The sequence below is a fragment of the Chrysemys picta genome, chromosome 23 (assembly GCF_011386835.1).
Source record: "Chrysemys picta bellii isolate R12L10 chromosome 23, ASM1138683v2, whole genome shotgun sequence".
Taxonomy (NCBI): Eukaryota; Metazoa; Chordata; order Testudines; family Emydidae; genus Chrysemys; species Chrysemys picta.
The window spans coordinates 8,712,776-8,732,671 of record NC_088813.1 but is presented as its reverse complement, the minus strand read 5'-3'; the positions used below and the strand labels follow the sequence as shown (position 1 = coordinate 8,732,671).

At 53.5% G+C, this 19,896-nt stretch overlaps 1 protein-coding gene across 2 annotated transcripts in view; it reads right to left on the bottom strand.

Moving 5' to 3' along the window:
* The window catches only part of ASAP3 (ArfGAP with SH3 domain, ankyrin repeat and PH domain 3), a 64,718-nt gene extending 45,122 nt beyond the window's left edge, over positions 1-19,596 (bottom strand). For both annotated transcript variants that reach the window (XM_065577019.1, XM_065577020.1), the window contains exons 1-3: positions 19,456-19,596; positions 18,869-19,041; positions 5,530-5,602 (exon numbers count right to left, since the gene is read on the bottom strand). In XM_065577019.1, the coding sequence (XP_065433091.1) occupies positions 5,530-5,602; positions 18,869-19,041; positions 19,456-19,459 (250 nt within the window). In that variant the 5' untranslated portion in view covers positions 19,460-19,596. The remainder of the gene's footprint in view (positions 1-5,529; positions 5,603-18,868; positions 19,042-19,455) is intronic.
* Positions 19,597-19,896: the final 300 nt, after the last annotated feature.

The window sequence follows — 19,896 nt, the reverse complement described above, 5'->3', positions numbered from 1 at the left end:
GGCCCCGCCCTCACTCACTCCATCCCCCTTCCCTCCATGGCTCGCTCTCCCCCACCCTCACTCATTTTCACTGGGCTGGGGCAGGGGGTTGGGGTGCGGAAGGGAGTGAGAGCTCTAACTGGGGGTGTGGGCTCCAGGGTGGGGCAGGGGGTTGGGGTGCGGAAGGGAGTGAGCTCTAACTGGGGGTGCTGGCTCTGGGGTAGGGGGGGATGAGGGATTTGGGGTGCAGGGGGGGGCTCCAGGCTGAGGGTTGGGGCCACGGGATTCCGAGTGCAGAAGGGGGCTGCGGGTTGCGGCAGGAGGTTGGGGTGCAGGAAGGGGCTGTGGGTTGCGGGGGCTCAGGCTTACCTGGGTCAGCGGCACAGCGGGGCTAAGGCAGGCTGCCTGTCCTGGTACCGCACTGCAGCTGTGCGCGCCCCGGAAGTGGCCAGCATGTCCGGGTCCTAGGCGGGGGGCCAGGAGGCTCCACATACCGCTCTCGCCTGCAGGCACCGCCCCCCCAGCTCCCCTGGGAACCAGCCAATGGGAGTGCGGAGCCAGTGTTCGGGGCGGGGGCAGCGCGCGGAGCCCCATGGCCCCCCTGCCTAGGAGCTGGACCTGCTGGCTGCTTCCAGGGCACAGCTCGGTGCCAGGACAGATAGGAACTAGCCTGCCTTAGCGCTGCAGTATCGCCAATGGGACTTTTAACGGCCCAGTCAGCAGTGCTGACCGGAGCCGCCAGGGTCCCTTTTCGACCGGGTGTTCCGGTCAAAAACCACCCAAGCAAGAGGTCCCATTGCGCTAGGCGCTGTACAAACAGAGTAGTAGACAGTCCTTGCCGTAAGGAGACGAGACAGACATAGGTGGGGGTACGTGGTAGAAATCACGAGCAGAGTGACCCAATGATGGGAGTGAATGGCATGTTAGTACCACCGTTGGTTTGTTTTTTTTTTTAAATGGGTGATTTAGTTAGGAGAGGGGTCAGCTACGTGGGAAGGGAAGATGGAGGTGGGGCAGTGGAGAAGAGGAGGGTGAGGGGGCAGGTGTGGAGCACAGCTGTGGTGCAGAGATGTGGGGGCGGGGAGAGGTGCTGGAGCAAACCAGCCAGTCACAGTGCAGAGAAAGTCCAGTCAAGGCCATCGCAAAGGGTCTGAGGTCACTGAGCAATGACATCAGAAGGTCTGAGGGTCCCTGCTCTGGCTTGGCTACTTCTGCAGTTGCTCCCACCAGCTGGAGTCTCTGGCTGGCTCCTCCCGGCAGCTCCCCATCACCACCCCACACATGGCTGGCGGAAGGGGAGGCACCACCAGAGTCCTCATGCCTGCATTGGCTGCTTCTGCAGCTGCTCCCACTAGCTGGGGATTGAGGAGTGTCTGATAATCTTGCCTCCCTAACCTGCGCCTGAGTTCCCCATAGATCAGATTGGGGGGTGGGGGTCACAGCACTTCCCTGTCTTCCCGGGGTGTGGCATGAGGATGGACACACTGGAGAAGATGCAAGTACTTCACAGGTGCACCAGGGGTTGCAAGTACAGAAGAGATCTAGGTAGGTAGGTGATCAGAAAAGCAGGAAACTAGATACAGATAAGTACTGGAGTCCCAGGACAGCTGTACAGGCTTCCCTGCTGTCCCCCTCCACCCCTGAACTGCCCTGTTGCATCGACTGAGGGGTTGTAATAAGAAGAATGGGGAAGGGGGTGGGGGGTTCAGTAGGATTTTCACATATGTTGTACCCAAGAGTACACATTAAAGGACATTATTTTAAATTTAAAATAACCCCCCAGCCGTGATTTACAACCATTAACCTCTTTCCACCCTCACCCCACTCCTGGGAGGGACGTCACCCGTGTCACCACCCTGGGGAAAACCGAGGGAAGAGGGCGAAGGGCGATTTTGGTCACCCACCTGGAGGCACCTGGTTTTCAGAGGCCCCTACTGAACATCAGGCCCTTTTAAGACGTCTCCGGTTGGGCGTTCAAAGACACGAGCCGCTTGTTTTAAAAATCTCGATCTAAGTAACGTGCCCAAGGTCACCCAGGGCTAGATTCACACAGAGGCTTTGGCGTGGGGACACTGAGCATCGCTGAGCCCAACGGGTAGGCACTGGATTCACAAAGGCGGAGCCAGGCTCCCAGTACAACGGCCGGGGAGAGTTGGCATCTCAGAACGCGATTCGTAGAAGCCAGCGCATTAGCTGGCTCCTCGTCGAAAATGGCCCGTGGGAGGGGCCAAGGCACAAGGCATGTGCTAAGCCCCACCCCACTCTTAGAAACAGGCCCCTCCCTCTGCTTGGATTCTCTGCGACAAGCTCTCTTGGGGTTTCAGCAAGAAAGCCAAGGCTGGGAGAGGACCTCTCTTGTAGCCCAGTGGTTAGGGTACTCTCCTGGGGAGACCCCCAATTCAAGTCCTCCCCTCCAACCACTGGGAGGAGGGATTTGAAGTGGGATCTGCCACCTCTAGGGGGAACGCCATAACCATGCGATAGTCTGACCTGGGTGTGACGTTGCACTCCAGATGTTTTATGGAAATATGCTTATGAGTGTGAATATGATGTAACTGGAATATGCTTTATGCAAAAGGTCTCTTGTAAGGCATCATAAAGGTTATAAACTACTGAATATATTCTCCTATTTGAATGCATGTATCATTCTTGTATCTGAAGCTAGCAATATGAAGTATAACTCTGAGGTCCTAGTATAATTATGCAAAGTGTGGGCCATTAATGGTGGTTTAGAATCTTGATGGCTCCCATTGACTAGGACAATTGGTTGTAAACGGTTTATTTACCTGCAAGCCTTCCTGTGTATGAGGGCCAACCCTGGAAGAATGGAGACTAGGGGTCTTACAGTGACATGTGACCATGTCACATGATACTGGAATCCATCTTAATCCTTGTACTTTTCCATTGATAAGGTGGGGGTGGGGACAAGCACAGACAAAAGATTCCTGCCTTGTGCCACAGCTATAAAAGGGGGTGGAGCAGGACAAAAGGGGCTGCCAGTCATGAGAAAACCCTTGCTTACCACCCGAGAAGTCTGCTGGATCTAACAAAGACTGCACCAGGGGAAGGATTGGGCCCAGACTAGGAAGGCCTCTAGTTTGTGAAAGAAGCTGATTGGAACATCTTTGAGGGTGAGATACTACCTGTAATCAGTTTCTTAATGTATTAGGCTTAGGCTTGCGTGTTTTGTTTTATTTTGCTTTGTGACTTACTTTGTCCTGGCTGTTATTACTTGAAACCACTTAAATCCTACTTTTTATACTTAATAAAATCACTTTTTTTATTAATAAACCCAGAATAAGTGATTAATACCTGAGGGAGCCAACAGCTGTGCATCTCTATCAGTGATACAGAGGGCGAACAATTTACAAATTTACCCCGTATAAGCTTTATACAGAGTAAAATGGATTTATCTGGGGTTTGGATCCCATTGGGAGCTGGGGGTCTGGGTGCTGGCGGCAGGTCACCTGCTGAGCTGGTTTTAGTTAAAGTCTGCAGCTTTGGGGGCGTGGTCCAGACCCTGGGTCTGTGTTGCAGCAGGCTAGCGTGTCTGGCTCAACAAGGCAGGGTTCTGGAGTCCCAGCTGGCAGGGAAAATGGGCTCAGAGATAATTTCAGCACGTCAAGTGACAGTCCCAAGGGGATCTCTGTGACCGAACCGGTCACACTGGGGTTCCCTCAATCTCTCCTGTTGAAGCTGCCCTATGACCCACCCACCCCACTCTCCCCTTTCATCCCTGACCTAGAGGTTCTCCCCCGCTACCCCAGGGCTCTGTGGAACAGGCTAACTCTGGGGAAGGGGGAGAATTTGGCTCAGCGAGATTCTCCAACGTTCACTGCTCACTGCCGGGAAACCAGGGGACTTATTTGAAAGCAAAAGCTGTTTAATTCAAGTCGGATTTCCCAGCCTCCCACTGTTTGCAGCTGTGCTGCCCAGGGGCGAGCTCGACGGACACTGCCAGCCCAGGAACCCAGCACCAGACACTACAAAGCATTTTCCAGCCCACTTAGCATTCAAAAGCCGAACTCGCACCTTTAATATTTAAAGAGGCTTTAGAGTCAGCGGAACATTTCCTCCCCTGCCCGCTAAGAGAGAACAGCTGGTGTACAGCATGGGGACTACGTTAATGCAGAGCCAAGAGAACAACTTGCGAGAGCAGAAATGGATGAAGGACTTTGGCCCAGACCTGTAGCTGGGGTGAATCCATTCCTGCCAGCTGGGCATAGGGCCCTCTCTCATTTCAAGACACCATGACAAGAGATGGCAAAAGCTGGCATTCTTTAGTCTTGAAAGGAGGAGACGGGATTGAGACGTGAAGGGACGCAGGATCACCGATCAGTGTCTCTATTCTACCCCCTCCTGTCACGTGGGAACAGGCGCGTGTTCCGTTAGAGTAACGGCCCATCAATTCAGTTCTACCACTTGGCCTTCCGTTCACAGGCCCAGTGCCTGGCCAAGAATTACACCTCCCGGTGCCACTGGATGGTAACTATTACGGGTGATTAGCTATGGGAATCATTCCTCCTTCAGGAAGGATGGAGCGCTGAAGCCCAGGACACCTGGGTTCTACAACCATTCCTAGTACAATAGGGCCCTAATCTTGGTTACTCCCCTAGGCACTACCAGAACAGACAATAAATCCTTGTCTTCTACTCATTTCCTCTCTGCCTTATACCATCATTTAGTGCCCCTGTGCAAGGTGGAGATTTCCCCCAATTTTACACATGGGGAAACTGAGACACGGGTAGACGCATGTTGCCCAGGGTGTCTCAGACACAACATCAGGGCAGGGAAGCAGAATACAGGATATCCAGATTACAATTCTACTGCTTTAACTACTAGACTGGACTCCCTCTATTTAGAGCAAATTAAATGGAAACCCTATTCCACTCAGCTGGTAGCCTGCCTGTGCGGTCCCCTGCCATTGGGAGTCCTGGAGTACAGCATTGCAGCTGGATTTGAATAATTCTCTGTTCTGGAATTACTGCTGAGATCAGATCTCGCAGAAGGCGATCATCTGTAGGGGAAGGAGCCCTGCACTCTCATCAGGCACAGTTAGGTACTCGGACACTCGTGACGAGAACCATAGACGCACCTGTCTAGTTAGAAGATGCATGCAGCAGCGGGTTCAGGTCCTTGCCGAAGGCCGGATAGCCGCCTCGAGGAATGGATGGCCTGATTGCATTTGTGATTGTACAGAGCCTAGCACAGCAGGCCATGACTGGGGCCCCACGGAGCAGCCGCAATACGACAACTGCACATCCTAACCTGCAGCCTGCACGCCGGGGAAGCGCTTGGCATCAGCTGAGCTCTCAAAAATGCCCCGATGAGCAAACCAGGGGCAGCCCCGTGTTAACGCCAGAGCAAGCTGCCTGGGGAGAGTGGGGGGAGGTTCTTCTAGCCCATCACAGAGGGTGACTGCACGGCGTCAGATCGCAGGCAGTGCTGTAAGCACCTGCTGGTCAGAAACCTCCCCCTCCAGGGCAGTCACACCCCCGCCGCCGCCCCTCGCCCACCAGTGCGTGCCACCGCCGCTGGAGCAGAACTTACTGAGCCCGGAGACATGAATGGCTTTCACATATTTCCTTATCCTCTGGAGAATTGCTTGGTCACCGTCCAGGCTCTGCAAAGCAAACACAAAAGACTGTCAGACTCCCCGGGCAATGCCGAGATCCCCCCCCTTCCCCTCTCCACCAACCGCTGCACAAAGTCCCTTTGAAGCGCCCGACGCTTCGTCATGCAGATGTGCCGGGCAGCTGCCAACACACCCCGGGCTTGGAGAGGAGCTGGAGGACGCCCAAGCTACGGCCTCTGGCTAGACCAACTGGCATCGGAGTTCAGCAGAGCCTCTGCCAGATCCTCGCTCATTTTATACACAGGAGCCGTGACCCTCCCGTGGCCAGACAGGTACATTGAAACCAGCAAGCTCTAGAACGTGTTAGAGCCAGAGGGCCTGTCTCAGGTTGGTGCTTTGTGGGATAAAGGGAGACGAAGCACAGCCAGATACTCTGTCTCTAATTACATGGACTCTGTCACCAGAGTATCAGAGCAACGTCCAACCCCCCCTTGGGAGGGTGGAAAGTCTCGTTATCCCCATTGTACAGATGAGGAGCAGAGGCAGGGAGCGAGCAAGTGACTTGACCAAGGTCATCCAGCATCTGCAGCAGAGAGAGAAATTGCACCCCGATATCCAGAGTCCCTTAGCCACAGGGTCAGCCTTCTCCAGATACAGAGGCCTGGCCCCTAAGCACCTACTTACATACTCACAGCATCTACGTACCCAGGTTGGCATGTGTGTCACCCAGAGGTGAAAGTAAGGTGGTATGGTCCAGTAAGGTGTACCGGCAAGAGCCAGCACACAGCCGACCGTACCAGCAGGGGGCAGTTTCCCCAGGTGGGCAATGTAAAAGAGCCCCGGGCCCTTTAAATCACTGCCAGAGCCCTGCTGCCGGAGCCCTGGGGTAGTGGTGGTGGCACCAGCCGGAGCCCCGGGCCCTTTAAATCACCACCAGAGCCCCCGGGCTCCCAGCCTCCACTGCAGCTACTGCTACCATGGGGCTCCGGCGGTGATTTAAAGGGCCCGAGGCTCCCGGCCACCGCTACCGAAGCCGGAGCCCCGGGCCCTTTAAATCAACCGAAGCTGCCAGAGCCCTGGGGGTAGCAGCAGTGATTTAAAGGGCCCGTGGATTTAAAGGCCCCGCCCCTTCTGCCCGAGGACCCGGCCCTTCCACCTGAGGAACCCCCCCTCCCACACCTGCTCAGGACCCCAGCCCTGCGTCCCTTAAGTTACTTTCACCCCTGGTGTCACCTCAATATCCCCATGGCACAACACTTGAACAAGTCCCCTTTCCCCAGATAAATCGGTCACACAAGTTATTTGTCTGACAAGTTTTGCCTCCGACCCTCACTCCCATTTATTGGCCAGGATGTCACCAGATTCATTCATGGTTCCAAAAAAAAAGGGTGGGGAGGTTACAGGGGGGGGGGGGGGGGGGAGAATGAGGAAATCAATGAAGGATTCTCCTCTCCAACCTGGTCTTTGTCAGTTCCCCAAGTCAGGTAGTATCACTCCTGGCCCCTGGCTGGACGCATACGTAACTAACGAATGCAGCCCAGAGCTCTGAATTTGACAAACATACAGCTTGAAATCCCACTCCAGCAGGCCCTCGAGCATCGGCGCTCGGAGTCCGCTCCCCTCGGAGGCCTGTGCTCGCAAAGGGCGAACGCCCGGGGAAAGCCAACACTCAAACCTCCCGGACCCAGCCAAAGAGAAGTCGAACCAATGCTTGAGACCGTTCACCCGCCCTCGGCTCTGCCCGGAACCTACTCCTCCGTACAGCCCTGTGCCACCCAGCACGTGGGCACTAGAGAGCAGGGACGGAGATTTGAGACAACCTGACGCTGTAACAGTCAGAAAGGGGCAGTGGCGCTCACGCCCCCACCCACCCCCCCAAAAAAACCACACACATCCACCCCACTTCTGCTACCTGAACGACACAAAGGAAATTAAACGGTGGAGACACAGGACTCTCCTGTCCTCCTATCCTGCTCCATGGGGCCCCTCTGGACTCTGCAGTAATGAGTGAGGACTCAACTCCCTTGAGCTGAAGGAGAATCTGCCAGTTAGAGCAGCACTGGGACCTATAGGTATTGCTTCAGCTAGTGATCAGCTCATCCCCCTCCTCAGGGGATTATACCCAGAGCCCGGGTGCTTCCCTCTACCAGTCCGGGAAGCGGGCACTGCATTCTACCCAGGAACAATTCATGATGGCAGAAACCTTCAAGGTCAGATCACAGCCAACACCAGCCAGTCGGAGCCATCACAGACAGAGGCAGATGAAGGTTTCCTGGGGCCCTGGGCCAGAGCAAGTGGGGGCCCCACCCCACCCCACCCCTTCCACCAGCAGTTCCGCCCCCTCTGCCTGCAGCTCCGCCCACAGCCCCACCCCTTTCTGCTCCTTCCCCTGGACCTCACCCCTGTTCCACCCAGGATCCCCCCCATTCTGCCCCCTGCTGCAGCCCTGCCCCTTCCTGCCCCCACTGCAGCCTCAAGACCAGAGAAGCTCAGTCCCTGTGCCATGGCCCCCGGCCACATCGGGAATGAGAGCTCCTCAGCCCTGAGGCCATGGCATGCACCGAGAGCTCCTCCAGTCAGTCCCAGGACCGCAGCGGGGGGTCCGGGTGCTGGGGCTTCCCAAGTGCTTCTGCTGGAGAGAGGGTCGGGGGGCACTGGGGGCTTCCTCTGCTGGGGAGTGGGATCAGGGCATGGGAGCTTTCCCCGTCCCGCCTGCTGGGGTCCCTGGGCACGGGCCCCATAGCTAATCTGCCACTGATCGCAGGGGAGAGACAGGACGGTCCCTCCCTGTACGGCACAGGTGCAACCACTCCCTGGCCTCCTGCATTCGGCTCTGGGCCCCTCACTACCAATCAGATATCGGCAAACCAGAGAGGTGCCCAAAGCAGCGCAACAGAACTGATCAGAGAGATTGATCCCCGGGAGGGAAAGAGTTAACCGTAGCTTGGCTGGGTGTCAGCCAAGGGCAGGCATGAGAACAGTCAACAAATATTTGAAGGGCGTGAACATCAAGGAGAGAGAGGGATCATTTGGGGCGTAACCAGCAGCAGAACTGGCGGTGATGGCATGAAGGCAGAGAAGATTCTCAGAAATACTTCTTGACAGGGAATCCTTCCCTCCCCCCCCAAGAAAAGGATGGAAGCCCCAATAGCTGGGCTGGACAACAAGCACTGTACGACATGTTCATGCACCGGCTACAGACGGACAGGCGAATAGGTCCTGTCCGTCTCAGACTTCTGTGACAGAGACTGAGGCAGACTGGCTGGCTGGCGCCCAGCTCCCTTCTCTCCCTATCTGTGGTCCCCCTCTGTCAAACTTTACCCTCCCAGATAAAGGCACCACTCTCTCGTGACGTCCACGTGGTATCACTGCGCGGTGGTAGCGGCTGCGACCGTGAGGCCTTCGCTTGGTCTCTCCCGTCCCTTTAAAGCGTCCCAGAATTCTGCTAACTTCAGCTGTGCAGACAAGTGCTTTGAAGCTGCAGCTCGGGCGGGATTTGGGCCCCTTCAGAGCCTGAGTCGCAACTTCAAAGCACCACCAACGCAGCTATTTTCAGCGTTCGCGCGAGCCGAGGCGGTCGACCCGGGCTGGGAGGCTCGCTGCCGGGGCTAGGAGGCTCGCTGCCGCGGGCTGGGAAGACGTACCCGCCATTCAGGGGCCCGCTCCATGGAGGACTCGCACGCTCATGGAGATTTTACTTTCCCGCTCTCGTGGTTTTCCCTTCCCACCCGGCCTTTGATGCCGCTGAGAGCACACAGTCACTCTCTGCACACGTTGAAAATGCTGAATGCTAGCTCAGACAAACCAACCCCACTCCCACCACGCCCGGAGGACCCCGGGGAACTCCTGAAAGCTCTAGGGATACCGGCCCGTCCAGCAAAGATGAGGAGCGGCTACTCTGGCCCTGGGCTTTCCCCCAAACAAGGCTACTGCTCGGTTCACGTGCAAGCCAAGAGCCACGTCCAGACGGCTCACTGGCAAACTCTAGGTCTCCAGCTCGTACCACTGGCCGCTCGGCACACTTGGGCAGGATCTTTTCTACACCTCTGCCTGCTGCCTCACTTATTGCTGATGAAACAGGGGTTACTGCTGGCTCGCCCGGCAGAGTAAACACTGGTTGGGCCAGCTCACCCACCCCACTCCTATGGATGGAGAGGATCCTCAATGGGTCAATGGGGGTGTCAGTCCCAAACTCATTTATACCAGCGTCAATCCAGAGCGACTCCACTGCGATGCATAAACAGGGCCATCTTGAGTAGGAGCAGAGAGGTTATTTTACTTCTCTATTTGGCACGGGTGTGACCGCTGCTGGAATACTGTGTCTAGTTCTGGCGCCCACAGTTCGAGGATGTTGATCCATTGGAGAGGGGTCAGAGAAGAGCCACGAGAATGATTAAAGGCTTAAAATAACCTCCCTTATAGTGAGACCCAAAGAGCTCAATCGAATTAGCTGAAAGAGAGGTTAAGCGGTGACTCACTACAGTCTGTAAGTACCTACATGGGGAATGAATATTTAATAATGGGTTCTTCTAGCTACCAGAGGAAGGTCGAGCACGATCCAAGAGCTGGAAATTGAAGCGAGACAAATCCAGACTGGAAATAAGATGTACATTTTTAACAGTGAAAGTAGTAACCCGTTGGCCAATTTACCAAGGGGCGTGGTGGACTCTCCATCACGGACAATTTCTAAATCAAGACAGGAGGTTTTCCTAGACGTTCCACTAAAATGAATTCTTTTGGGGAAGTTCTCTGGCCTGTACTAGCCAGGGGGTCAGATACCCGATCACAATGGTCCCTGCTGGCTGCGGACTTGGAGGCCTCAGAGTTTTCACCGCACAAAGTTGCACAACCACATCACAGGGAGATGGGTCAACAGAGGAGAAATAATTAGCGGCAGGAAAGGCAGCAGCTGGCTCTGCCCGAGTGACAAGGCAAAGGAGCCAATGAGACAGACTAAGAAAGGAGCCCTCGCTCGGTTCAGCCTCTGACTGTATCAACAGCAGATGCTACAAGATACCTTGCCCGGCACGCACAGGCCTCACCTGGCTGGAGAGGCAGGGGAAGGTACAGCAGCCAACTTGTCAGGTCTGAACTTGCTGGTCCAGACGCAGGGAAGGGAGGAGGGACACCCCCTGGCTCCAGGAAGAGAAGCCACAGGCAGGAGAGATGCAGCCAGTTGCGCCCCTGCTCAGCGGATTCCCAGCTTGGCCTCTCCCCAGGGACGCGATTAGCTGTTTCAGCTTCTCACCCGGATGAGGTTGGCTTCCCCCTCCCCGGTGCCTGCACGGAGATCAGCTCAGCCGCAGAGATTCCCATAAAGGAGCCTTTCCCTGGAAAGAGGAAAGTGTGTGTTGGGGGAGAGAGGGGGCCGGGGAGGAGACAGATCTGCACCTGCAGAGAGAACAACGACCTCCCAGAGATGCATTCGATCCAACACTGCTTCATTGCTACCAGCCAACCTTCCAAGGAGCTCCCATCCCCCCTGGGCATTTCAGCTCTCAGCCGGAGGACCCTGACTCACTTCCCACCTCAGGAGGGAGGAGAGGGCGGCGCAGCATCTCCACCAACTGTCTCCGGTGCTTCTCCTCTGAACTTCCCTCTTTATTGTGAGCCATCAATGGGAGCCATTCTTCACCCCCCATCGTTCAATGAAGGAGGAGACGGTTGGCACCGCAGATGTAGCCAACTGGCAGGAGTGCCAGAGCGGAGAGCGACAGCGGTGAAATTTCAATTAGCTGCAGTAAAGCCAATACTGAGCGAGAAGGGCACAGGCATCTCCGGGCCCGGGGTGCTGCACGGGAGACAGGGGAAAGTCTGAGGCTACCGGATGCAGGGCCAGACTCCGATCTCAGGGACTAGGCCGCTGTCAATCTGGAGTAACTCCCCCAAGCTCAGAGTCCGGCACAGAGAATAAAGGACGTGGCAGATAAAGAGAAGACTGCACAAAACGATTGTTTAGCCTGGAAAGGGAAAGACAGCAGGGAAAGGTGGGCTTGTGATTAAGGCAAGTCACTTGACCCACCTTGGGTCTCTGTTCTTAAGTTAAAGATGGGCAGAATAGTCTTGTCTATTTAGACTCTCTCTCACTATGTACAGCTCCTAGCACAACGTGGTTTCTAGATGCAACCCCAATACTATTATGGAGAGTAAAGTGAACACTGACCAGTGCTTGACCCTGTCCCCTAATTAGGAGACAGGCAATGTCGTCCAGCAGGATTCCTCCATTCCACCATCCCCCCACCCGCCTGCCTCTTTCCCGCTCACTCCAAGTCCTTGTCTCTGAAGCGGTTGCATTCTCCTGACCACCAGAAAGGTGCCACCGACCACAGCACGGCCATGGGATATGAAGCAAAAGTATATTACGGTCGCACCTAGAGGCCACAACTGAGATTGGGGGCCCTAGGGCATCGGATGCTGTGCAGAAACATAGCGAGTCCCTGCCCCACAGAGCTTGTGGCCTGACAAACAGAAGGGAAGGGAAGCCACCTGAAAGCAAGGTAGGGCCACCACCTTTAGCAGCTTCGCTGATGGGGACACCTTCTCCTGCATAGTAGGACTCTGAAAGGGTGGGGTGCTTAGGGGGTGCTCTGAAAGGGTGCCTGCTCCTCCCCTATCAATCTCATTCACTTAAAGGAACGTTCAAGGCAGCGTTCAAGGCCCTAAATTTGACTCCCTTTAATCATTTCACCTAACATCTCTAACCCCAGTGGCTAAAACCCTGGACCTTCCCCAGTTAAGCCACACAAGACCCCCGCCCCCGTGGCAGTTAGTAGCATCCCTTTTTTTCCAGGTGGGGAAACTGAGGCACAAAGCCATTTACGTGACTTGCCCAAAGTCACACAGCGAATGAATGGGAGAGCAGGGAACAGAACCACACACACGCTGTCTCCCTCCCCCCTGCACAACAGCTCCTCTCAATCTTTTCTGCTTCTCAGTAGATCATCGTTAGAGCTGGCCGACAGTTAAAATACTGATTCCACTCAATCGAAACGTTTCAGGGATCGTAACAATTTAATCAAAGCTTTAGCCAGGGAATTGTCTGCACATGTCACCGTGACTTTTAGATTGAATTCTAGTATAAAGACAACAGTCAAAATATTTTGATTTAATAGGAAGTTGAAGTGTTTTGACCTTTGCCAAACAAAACATTTACAATATTCCCAACTGTCGGGTTTGGGCCATTTCACGTCATGGACGATACCACGATATCTGCTTTTCGGCCTCATTGGGGATACGATTCCAAAATCTTGGATTTTCCATGGCAGGGGAATTCCATTTTTCAACCAGCTTTAATTATACGTTCGAGTCCGTTTCGAGGAGAGGTCATGAGGTACGCTGGGTTCCCAGCCAGCAACACCTCTAGTCCATTGATACAAGAATTTCCTAGAGTTTTTCCTAGTCTCTACTGGGTTTTGCGTCCTCTCTTTAATGCTCAGACAGGGTCACGGGAAGATCCCCTTTCCAAGACAAGCCCCAGAGCTCTTGTGCTTGGATTTCTGAGCAAAGACGCTGCTGGGATTTTCTGTTCATCGTCCTTGGTCCCCTCTCCTCACAGCCCAGTGTGATAAATAGGGCCCTACCAAATTCACGGCTGTGAAAAACGCATCACGGACCGTGAAATCTGGTATTTTGTGTACTTTTATCCTATAATATAGAACAGAACAATGGAGTAATGGTGACAGAACAAGGAGTAATGGTCTCAAGTTGCAGTGGGGGAGGTTTAGGTTGGATATTAGGAAAAACTATTTCACTAGGAGGATGGTGAAGCACTGGAATGGGTTCCCTAGGGAGGTGGTGGAATCTCCTTCCTTAGAGGTTTTTAAGGTCGGGCTTGACAAAGCCCTGGCTGGGATGATTTAGTTGGTGTTGATCCTGCTTTGAGCAGGGGGTTGGACTAGATGACCTCCTGAAGTCCCTTCCAACCCTGATATTCTATGATTCTATACAGATTTCACAGGAGAGACCAGCATTCCTCAAACTGGGGGTTCTGACCCAAAAGAGGGTTGTAATGTTGGGGGTTTGCAAGATTATTGTGGGGGGGTGGGTCGCGGTATTGCCACCCTTACTTCTGCGCTGCCTTCAGAGCTGGGTGGTCGGAGAGCAGGCAGCACCCCACCAGCAGCAGCACAGAAGTAAAGGTGGCAATACCATATCATGCCACCCTTACTTCTGCACTCTGCCCTCAGAGTTGGGTCAGGACTCCTCCAGTAACAACCCCATGAAATTTCAGACTTAAATATCTGAAATCATTAAATTTATAATCCTCTGACCGTGAAACTGACCAAAATGGACCGTGAATTTGGTAGGGCCCTAGTGATCAATGACAGCCCCACACAATCTATGCCGACATCCAGTTCCCCCAACACAATGGCCTGGACCTTCTCCTCTGGAGCCAGAGCTCCACCATGTAAAGCCAGAAGACACTGACACAGGAGACGCTAGATAGCAACTTCCACACCTGGATTCTGACCATGTTCTCCTACACAACAGCACTTTCTCCAACTCTCCTGCAGCAGGCTGGGAGCTCGATAGATCTCGGTGGCTAAGGAGGGTGTTGTATCAACCAGGCAAGGTACTAACAAATTTCAACAGAACTTTATTTTTACAGTGGAAACCTCTTTACCAAGCTGCTGCTGTACCTTCTGTAACTCTCACTCCGCCTCCTCAACTCCTCCCTGTTTCCTGGCCTTTCAGACTCCCAACAGCCAGTGCTCCCAGTTCTAATAATACAAGCAGCATCTAAACACCACAGAGGGTCAGGCCTGGCTGGTACCTGAATGAGAGACCAAGGCAAAGCGAGGGTCCTGCAAGAAGCCATTCAACAGATCATCTCAGTACAGGCTCCAAACGGAAGAGCCGTTGCACCAGTGTGGGGACGGAAGGTTCTGCTCTGCTGAAAAGTTCCATCCTTTGGATGGGACACAAAACCTCAATCACCCTTGGCCTCTTTGCAGCATCAAGAGGACAAAATAATTCTTCACTTCCTGTCCTACGGCGTTTGCCTAGTATTTCCGCAAGCCATTAGAACAGTTGCCGCCATCCACCCCAGAGGTGGCTGCACATCCGTAGCGAGCGAGGCAGTTTAGCGAGCCCCCAGCATGCTTTGGAGAGTTAACCAACAGGCCCTCAGTATGTACATCAGCCGTTTATTGGTATTGTATTCCGAGCGCGGCCGGCTCCGGGGCCACTGGTTTGTACATCGGGGGCCAGATCAAATGAAAAAGCCATTCCAGACAGCTTAGAGAGAGGCAAGCGCACGCACTTGACTGGCGAGTCACTGCACCAAAGGGATGTTTTTGAAAGATGCTTCCTTTCTCTCTTCCCCAGACCCCTGCCCCTCCCCATCGCCTGGCAGGCTGGTGCCCATGCTGCCCAACCGCGAGGCAGGGATTATGCTGGGGGGCGGGGGGGGGGAGGGGGGGAGAGTCTCTATACAATTCTTTCTCTGAAGGGCAGGCGGAGTCGACAGAGCTCAGAACAGTGTCTGGATGCTGATGGATCAGGGTCGTTTGGAAATACCTGCTCTCTGCCAACTATGGTCCAGCGAGGATCCCCCACCCACCGCTCTCCAAAACACCCTTCCCCAGGGACAGACCATCTCTCTCCCCAGAATCCCCCTTCTAGAGCCCCACGCCCCACCGCAGGCAACACCCTTTATACTGTCAGTTGAGTCTTCAGAGACAAAGCAGCAGCAGCCCCCGCTCACGCACTCGCTATGGCCCTCCCCAACCTTGCAAGCGACTCCACGCCGGCAGACCCCTGATCAGCTGACATCAGTGGGGGGCTCGGGATGGGGTGAAGGCATCACTAGCAGGATGGGGGGGCCTACAATCCTGCAAACAGCTCCGCAGGCAAGTAACACGCAACGTGTCCCACTCAACTCAGTCGCACATGGAAGCGATTGCAACAGCAAAGCCCATGCTTCCCTATGGGGCTGGCTTCTTCCTTGCTTATGGGGAATGAGAGCGTTTGTGTCTAACTGGAATCCCGGTTCCTTTACCCTCCCTTCTCTGCAGCACGGGCACCCCGGGACATGGGGTTTATCACAAGCGAATGGCAGAGGGTGGGGGAGAATCATCTTGTGGGATTCCCTTGTTAAAATATTGGCAGCCCATCACTGCCCCGAGGCAGCCTCTGGCCAGCTGTGGGAGAGAGAAGAGATGCGAAACAGATTTACTGAACTAGAATGTATTGCACTATTAGAGTTTTCTCCGGGGCCAGAGTGTGATGAGCTAGTCACAGTACAGGGGGACATCACCCCCTAAGTAAAGTCTCAGAACAGGCTTGGGGCGGGGGAAATGGATGTGTGAGGAATTGGACAGAATGACCCAAATGTACATAGGACATCGAGCCATTGATCACAGCTCTCAATGCCAGACCCTGTGTCTGCAGCCCCACACGTGCTAGAACAGAGGTTGGGATTCTCACAAGGAGCCATAGGGGATCTGGCACGGGTAGGGGGCATCTGCGGGACTGTTACTCGACATTGATGGCTGCAGCCATTCTTCACAAACACAGATCAGCGACTGTTGAGTTCACTTTTCCAGTGTGTGATTTTAAATTTCATCACGAGCTAATGGAGTTGGTCTTTTGCTTGTAAGATGGGGGGGGGGGGGTTAACCCTAGCATCCCAGCCAGCTTTGCATCAGTTTATTCTGAATTTCCTCCCAGCTATTCCAACTGGGGAAAAAGCATTCGTCGCTTCCCTCTTCCTAAGGATTGGGATGGAACAGTCCCGCCGCATTCCACTGGCAGAGCCATACATTCGGTCCCCCCACCACCACCAGGTTGATTTGTAGCACCTAGGAACCCTGGTCATCCCTGGGCTAGGTGCTGCACAAACACCAAACAGACGGTCCCCGCCCCGGAGAGCTTACAATCCACAAATTCAACGGATCCACACACACCCCCACCCCCATAAAGATTGTTAAAGCGCTACTTGTGGCCAAAAGGCACCAGATACCATAAGATATTGTCTCTGAAAGTAACAGGACTTGAGGAAGCAAGATGAAGGAAAATGACCATTCAATGCCTCCTGGCCAGACCAAGCCACGTGGCAGCACCCATCTCAGCCTCCATGGTGTCACTTATACCACCAAGACATGGCAGGGAAATGGGATCCTCTTCTCCCCACAGGGCTTGATCCAAGTCCCGTTGAAGTCAATGACAGTCTTGCCATTGACTTTAATGGGAGTTGGCTCAGGCCTCAAAGGAAGAGCTGTGGGATCCTTCAGAACCAGCTGTTGGAGAAGCCAGACTGCACCAGGCAGTGCCCACAAAGGGTACGTCTACACTGCAGCTGGGAGCGTGCTTCCTGGCTCGGGCAGACAGACACGAGGCAGGTCTGCTCCAAGCTCCCGTGCTCCAAATAGCAGCATAGCTCGGGGTAGGATGGATGCCAGCTCGGGCTAGCCACCTGAATACAAACTCGCCCATACCCTCTGGGTATGCACTTGGGATGCCAGCCTGATCCTCTACCATCCTAGTTTCAGATGCAATAGGTCTGATCTATCATACAGAGAGAGGAAGGGGGTTTGAAGTAACCCCTACACTGATCCAGTTGCAGGATCTAGCCCCAGTTCCTCAAGTCCATTCCTTCTGCGGACTCTGCAGCTGGTCCTGTGTATTTTGCTAATTGCCCCTATTCAAAACATATACACTACAGTATTCACAGGGATGGTGCAAAACACTGCAGCTTCCAGCAGTTGGAACGGTTATTGTAGCAGAATTCTGTCTGGTTCTTAATAACCCGAAAGATACAATATCAACTCAAATTCCGCCCCAGAACTGTGATAAGTTTATGGAGGGGATGGTATGATGGGATAGCCTAATTTTGGCAATTAATTGATCTTTGACGACTAGTGGTAAATATGCCCAATGACCTGTGATGGGATGTTAGATGGGGTGGGATCTGAGTTACCACAGAGAATTCTTTCCTAGGTGTCTGGCTGGTGAGTCTTGCCCACATGCTCAGGGTTTAGCTGATCGCCATATTTGGGGTCGGGAAGGAATTTTTCTCCAGGGCAGATTGGCAGAGGCCCTGGGGGGGTTTCGCCTTCCTCTGCAGCATGGGGCATGGGTCACTTGCCGGAGGATTCTCTGCACCTTGACGTCTTTAAACCACAAGTTGAGGACTTCAATAGCTCAGACATAGGTCAGGGGGTTGTTACAGGAGTGGGTGGGTGCAGTTCTGGGGCCTGCGTTGTGCAGGAGGTCAGACTAGATGATCATAATGGTCCCTTCTGACCTTAAAGTCGATGACTCCATTTGGTACAAAAAAGCTTTTACAAAAAAACCAACAGGATTTGAAACATTTCTGTGATTTTATTTCTTAAAATTCCCAGGGAAATGATACTTTCAAAACAAGCAGAGCGTCTCTGCAGACACCACAACCCGCACACTTTATGCCATTAAGAACCAGAAAATGAAACTGACTACAAAACAGAAAATACTTCTCTGATTTTGTCTATTTCGGCCTGAACTCTTTCAACCCACATGCTTAACTTTGAATGTATTAACATCTCCATTGAAAAAATCAACGGGATTACTCGCAAGCCTACAGTTAAGCACGTGCATAAGTGTTTTGCAGGATTGGGGCCTTGTATATGCTCTTCAGAGAAGGCAGTGTCTTTTTAGGCTTATATCCACGAAAAGAGGGTGGTTGGGATCTCTATGTGCCGCTGTTATACAGATAATTCATTTCACATTGTCCAAATTAGAGGTACAGAAACCACAGCATAAACAGTGAAAACCACAATAGACTGTAAATTCGTTATTTTCACTAATCGAAGGCGCTGTTAGTAGTCAACATAAGGAAATGCATTTGTTTTAAGTGTGGAGTTTTGTTTTTCAACCAAGAGCATCTTTCACAACCCTGCTGGGCTCCCAGCTCTATAAAGAGTGTCAGTATCCAGAATAAGGAAATGAACTACAGAGCATGGACAGGATCGGTTACACAATGAGAGGCATGTAACTTACTCAGCTGGCCAGGTTGTTAAACAATTTAGCAAGATCTTAACAGACTCTTCCGCCCTTTGCACGCGTGCTGCAAAGCGCCTTTTCTTTAAGAGAAATCACGTCTGATTTTAGGAAAGATGGCAAGAAAAGGGTCAAGGGGGGGGATAAACGAGGCACAAGGAACAGATCCGAGCTGCCTCCTGCAGTAACAATACCTACCACAAAACAAAGGGAGACACCCCCATCAACAAAAGGTGAAGAAGCGCCTAATTCCCAGTTTCAAGAGGGAGAACCCCGGCAGGACACCACTCCCCCCATCTCTCCCCCCCTCCTCTTCTGCTGCTGCCCCTCACTCACCTCTTCCAGCACCGCCACTGCCCCCCTGCACTTCTGCATTTTGGAGGAGAAGGTAGAAGCCGCCGGGGAGTTCAGGTCTTCAGAAGTCACCGCCAGGAACTCCGAGACGCTGATCTGCTCAGGCATGTTGGGGGATGTTGCCCTGCGACCGGGGGTGACTGGAAACTCATCCGCTGGCAAAGGGAACGGGCGAGAAGGACTGAGGGGCAGAACAGGGGGGCACGGGACGGGCAGAGAGAGAGTCTTGCACCACTTTGGTCAATTTCACATCGCAGCTGCTGCTGCTCTCTGCGCAATTGACTAGAGACGCCCAGGAGCTCTCTTGCAAGTTTCTCTCTCCTGCTCCCTCCCTCCCTGCAAAGGCTTTCATTGCCATCACGTGGGGATATTGTTACACAGCCAATGCATATATGCGCCTGCAAGCTCGGGTTTTTGGCCAAGAGCCTGTTAAAGGCAAAGTGCATCCAATTCCCCCCCCCTTGGGTCTCCCCCCGCATCAATGCAAACTGCTGTTCGCATGGGGGGCCTGGAGCGGTGGCTGTTATCTCTGCTTTTCCTGCCTTGTATAGGTGTCATGCACTCCCTACCCATTGAAAGATGCTGCTTGCCTCCCTAAGCGTCTGTTAACGACCAGTCATTATGTGCAGCAGAATCCCCATTATCGCCTGCCCTTCCTGTAGGAAGACGCTAGAATCCTTCCTCTCCCCCAGTCAAATGTCTCTCTTCCGCCCGGCACAAAGTTGCCTTAAAGCTTTTGATCTCAACTGATGTTAAGCAGATAACGTTGGGTGAGGGGCCAGGAGGGGAGAGCACTAACCCAGGACCAGTTGAAAGAAGCCAGACTCCGGAGAGAAAACCCTTTTTGACTCCTCCCCTCAAAGACAGAGCATGTTACACTGGGCTGAGTGTGGGAAAAGAAACAGCCCAGGTCAGGCACTAGGGTGGCTGTCATGGACTTCTCATTATGTTGCATATGACAGGGCTTAGTCACTGACAGGAGAGATTGCTGGCCAGGTCCTGGAGTAATT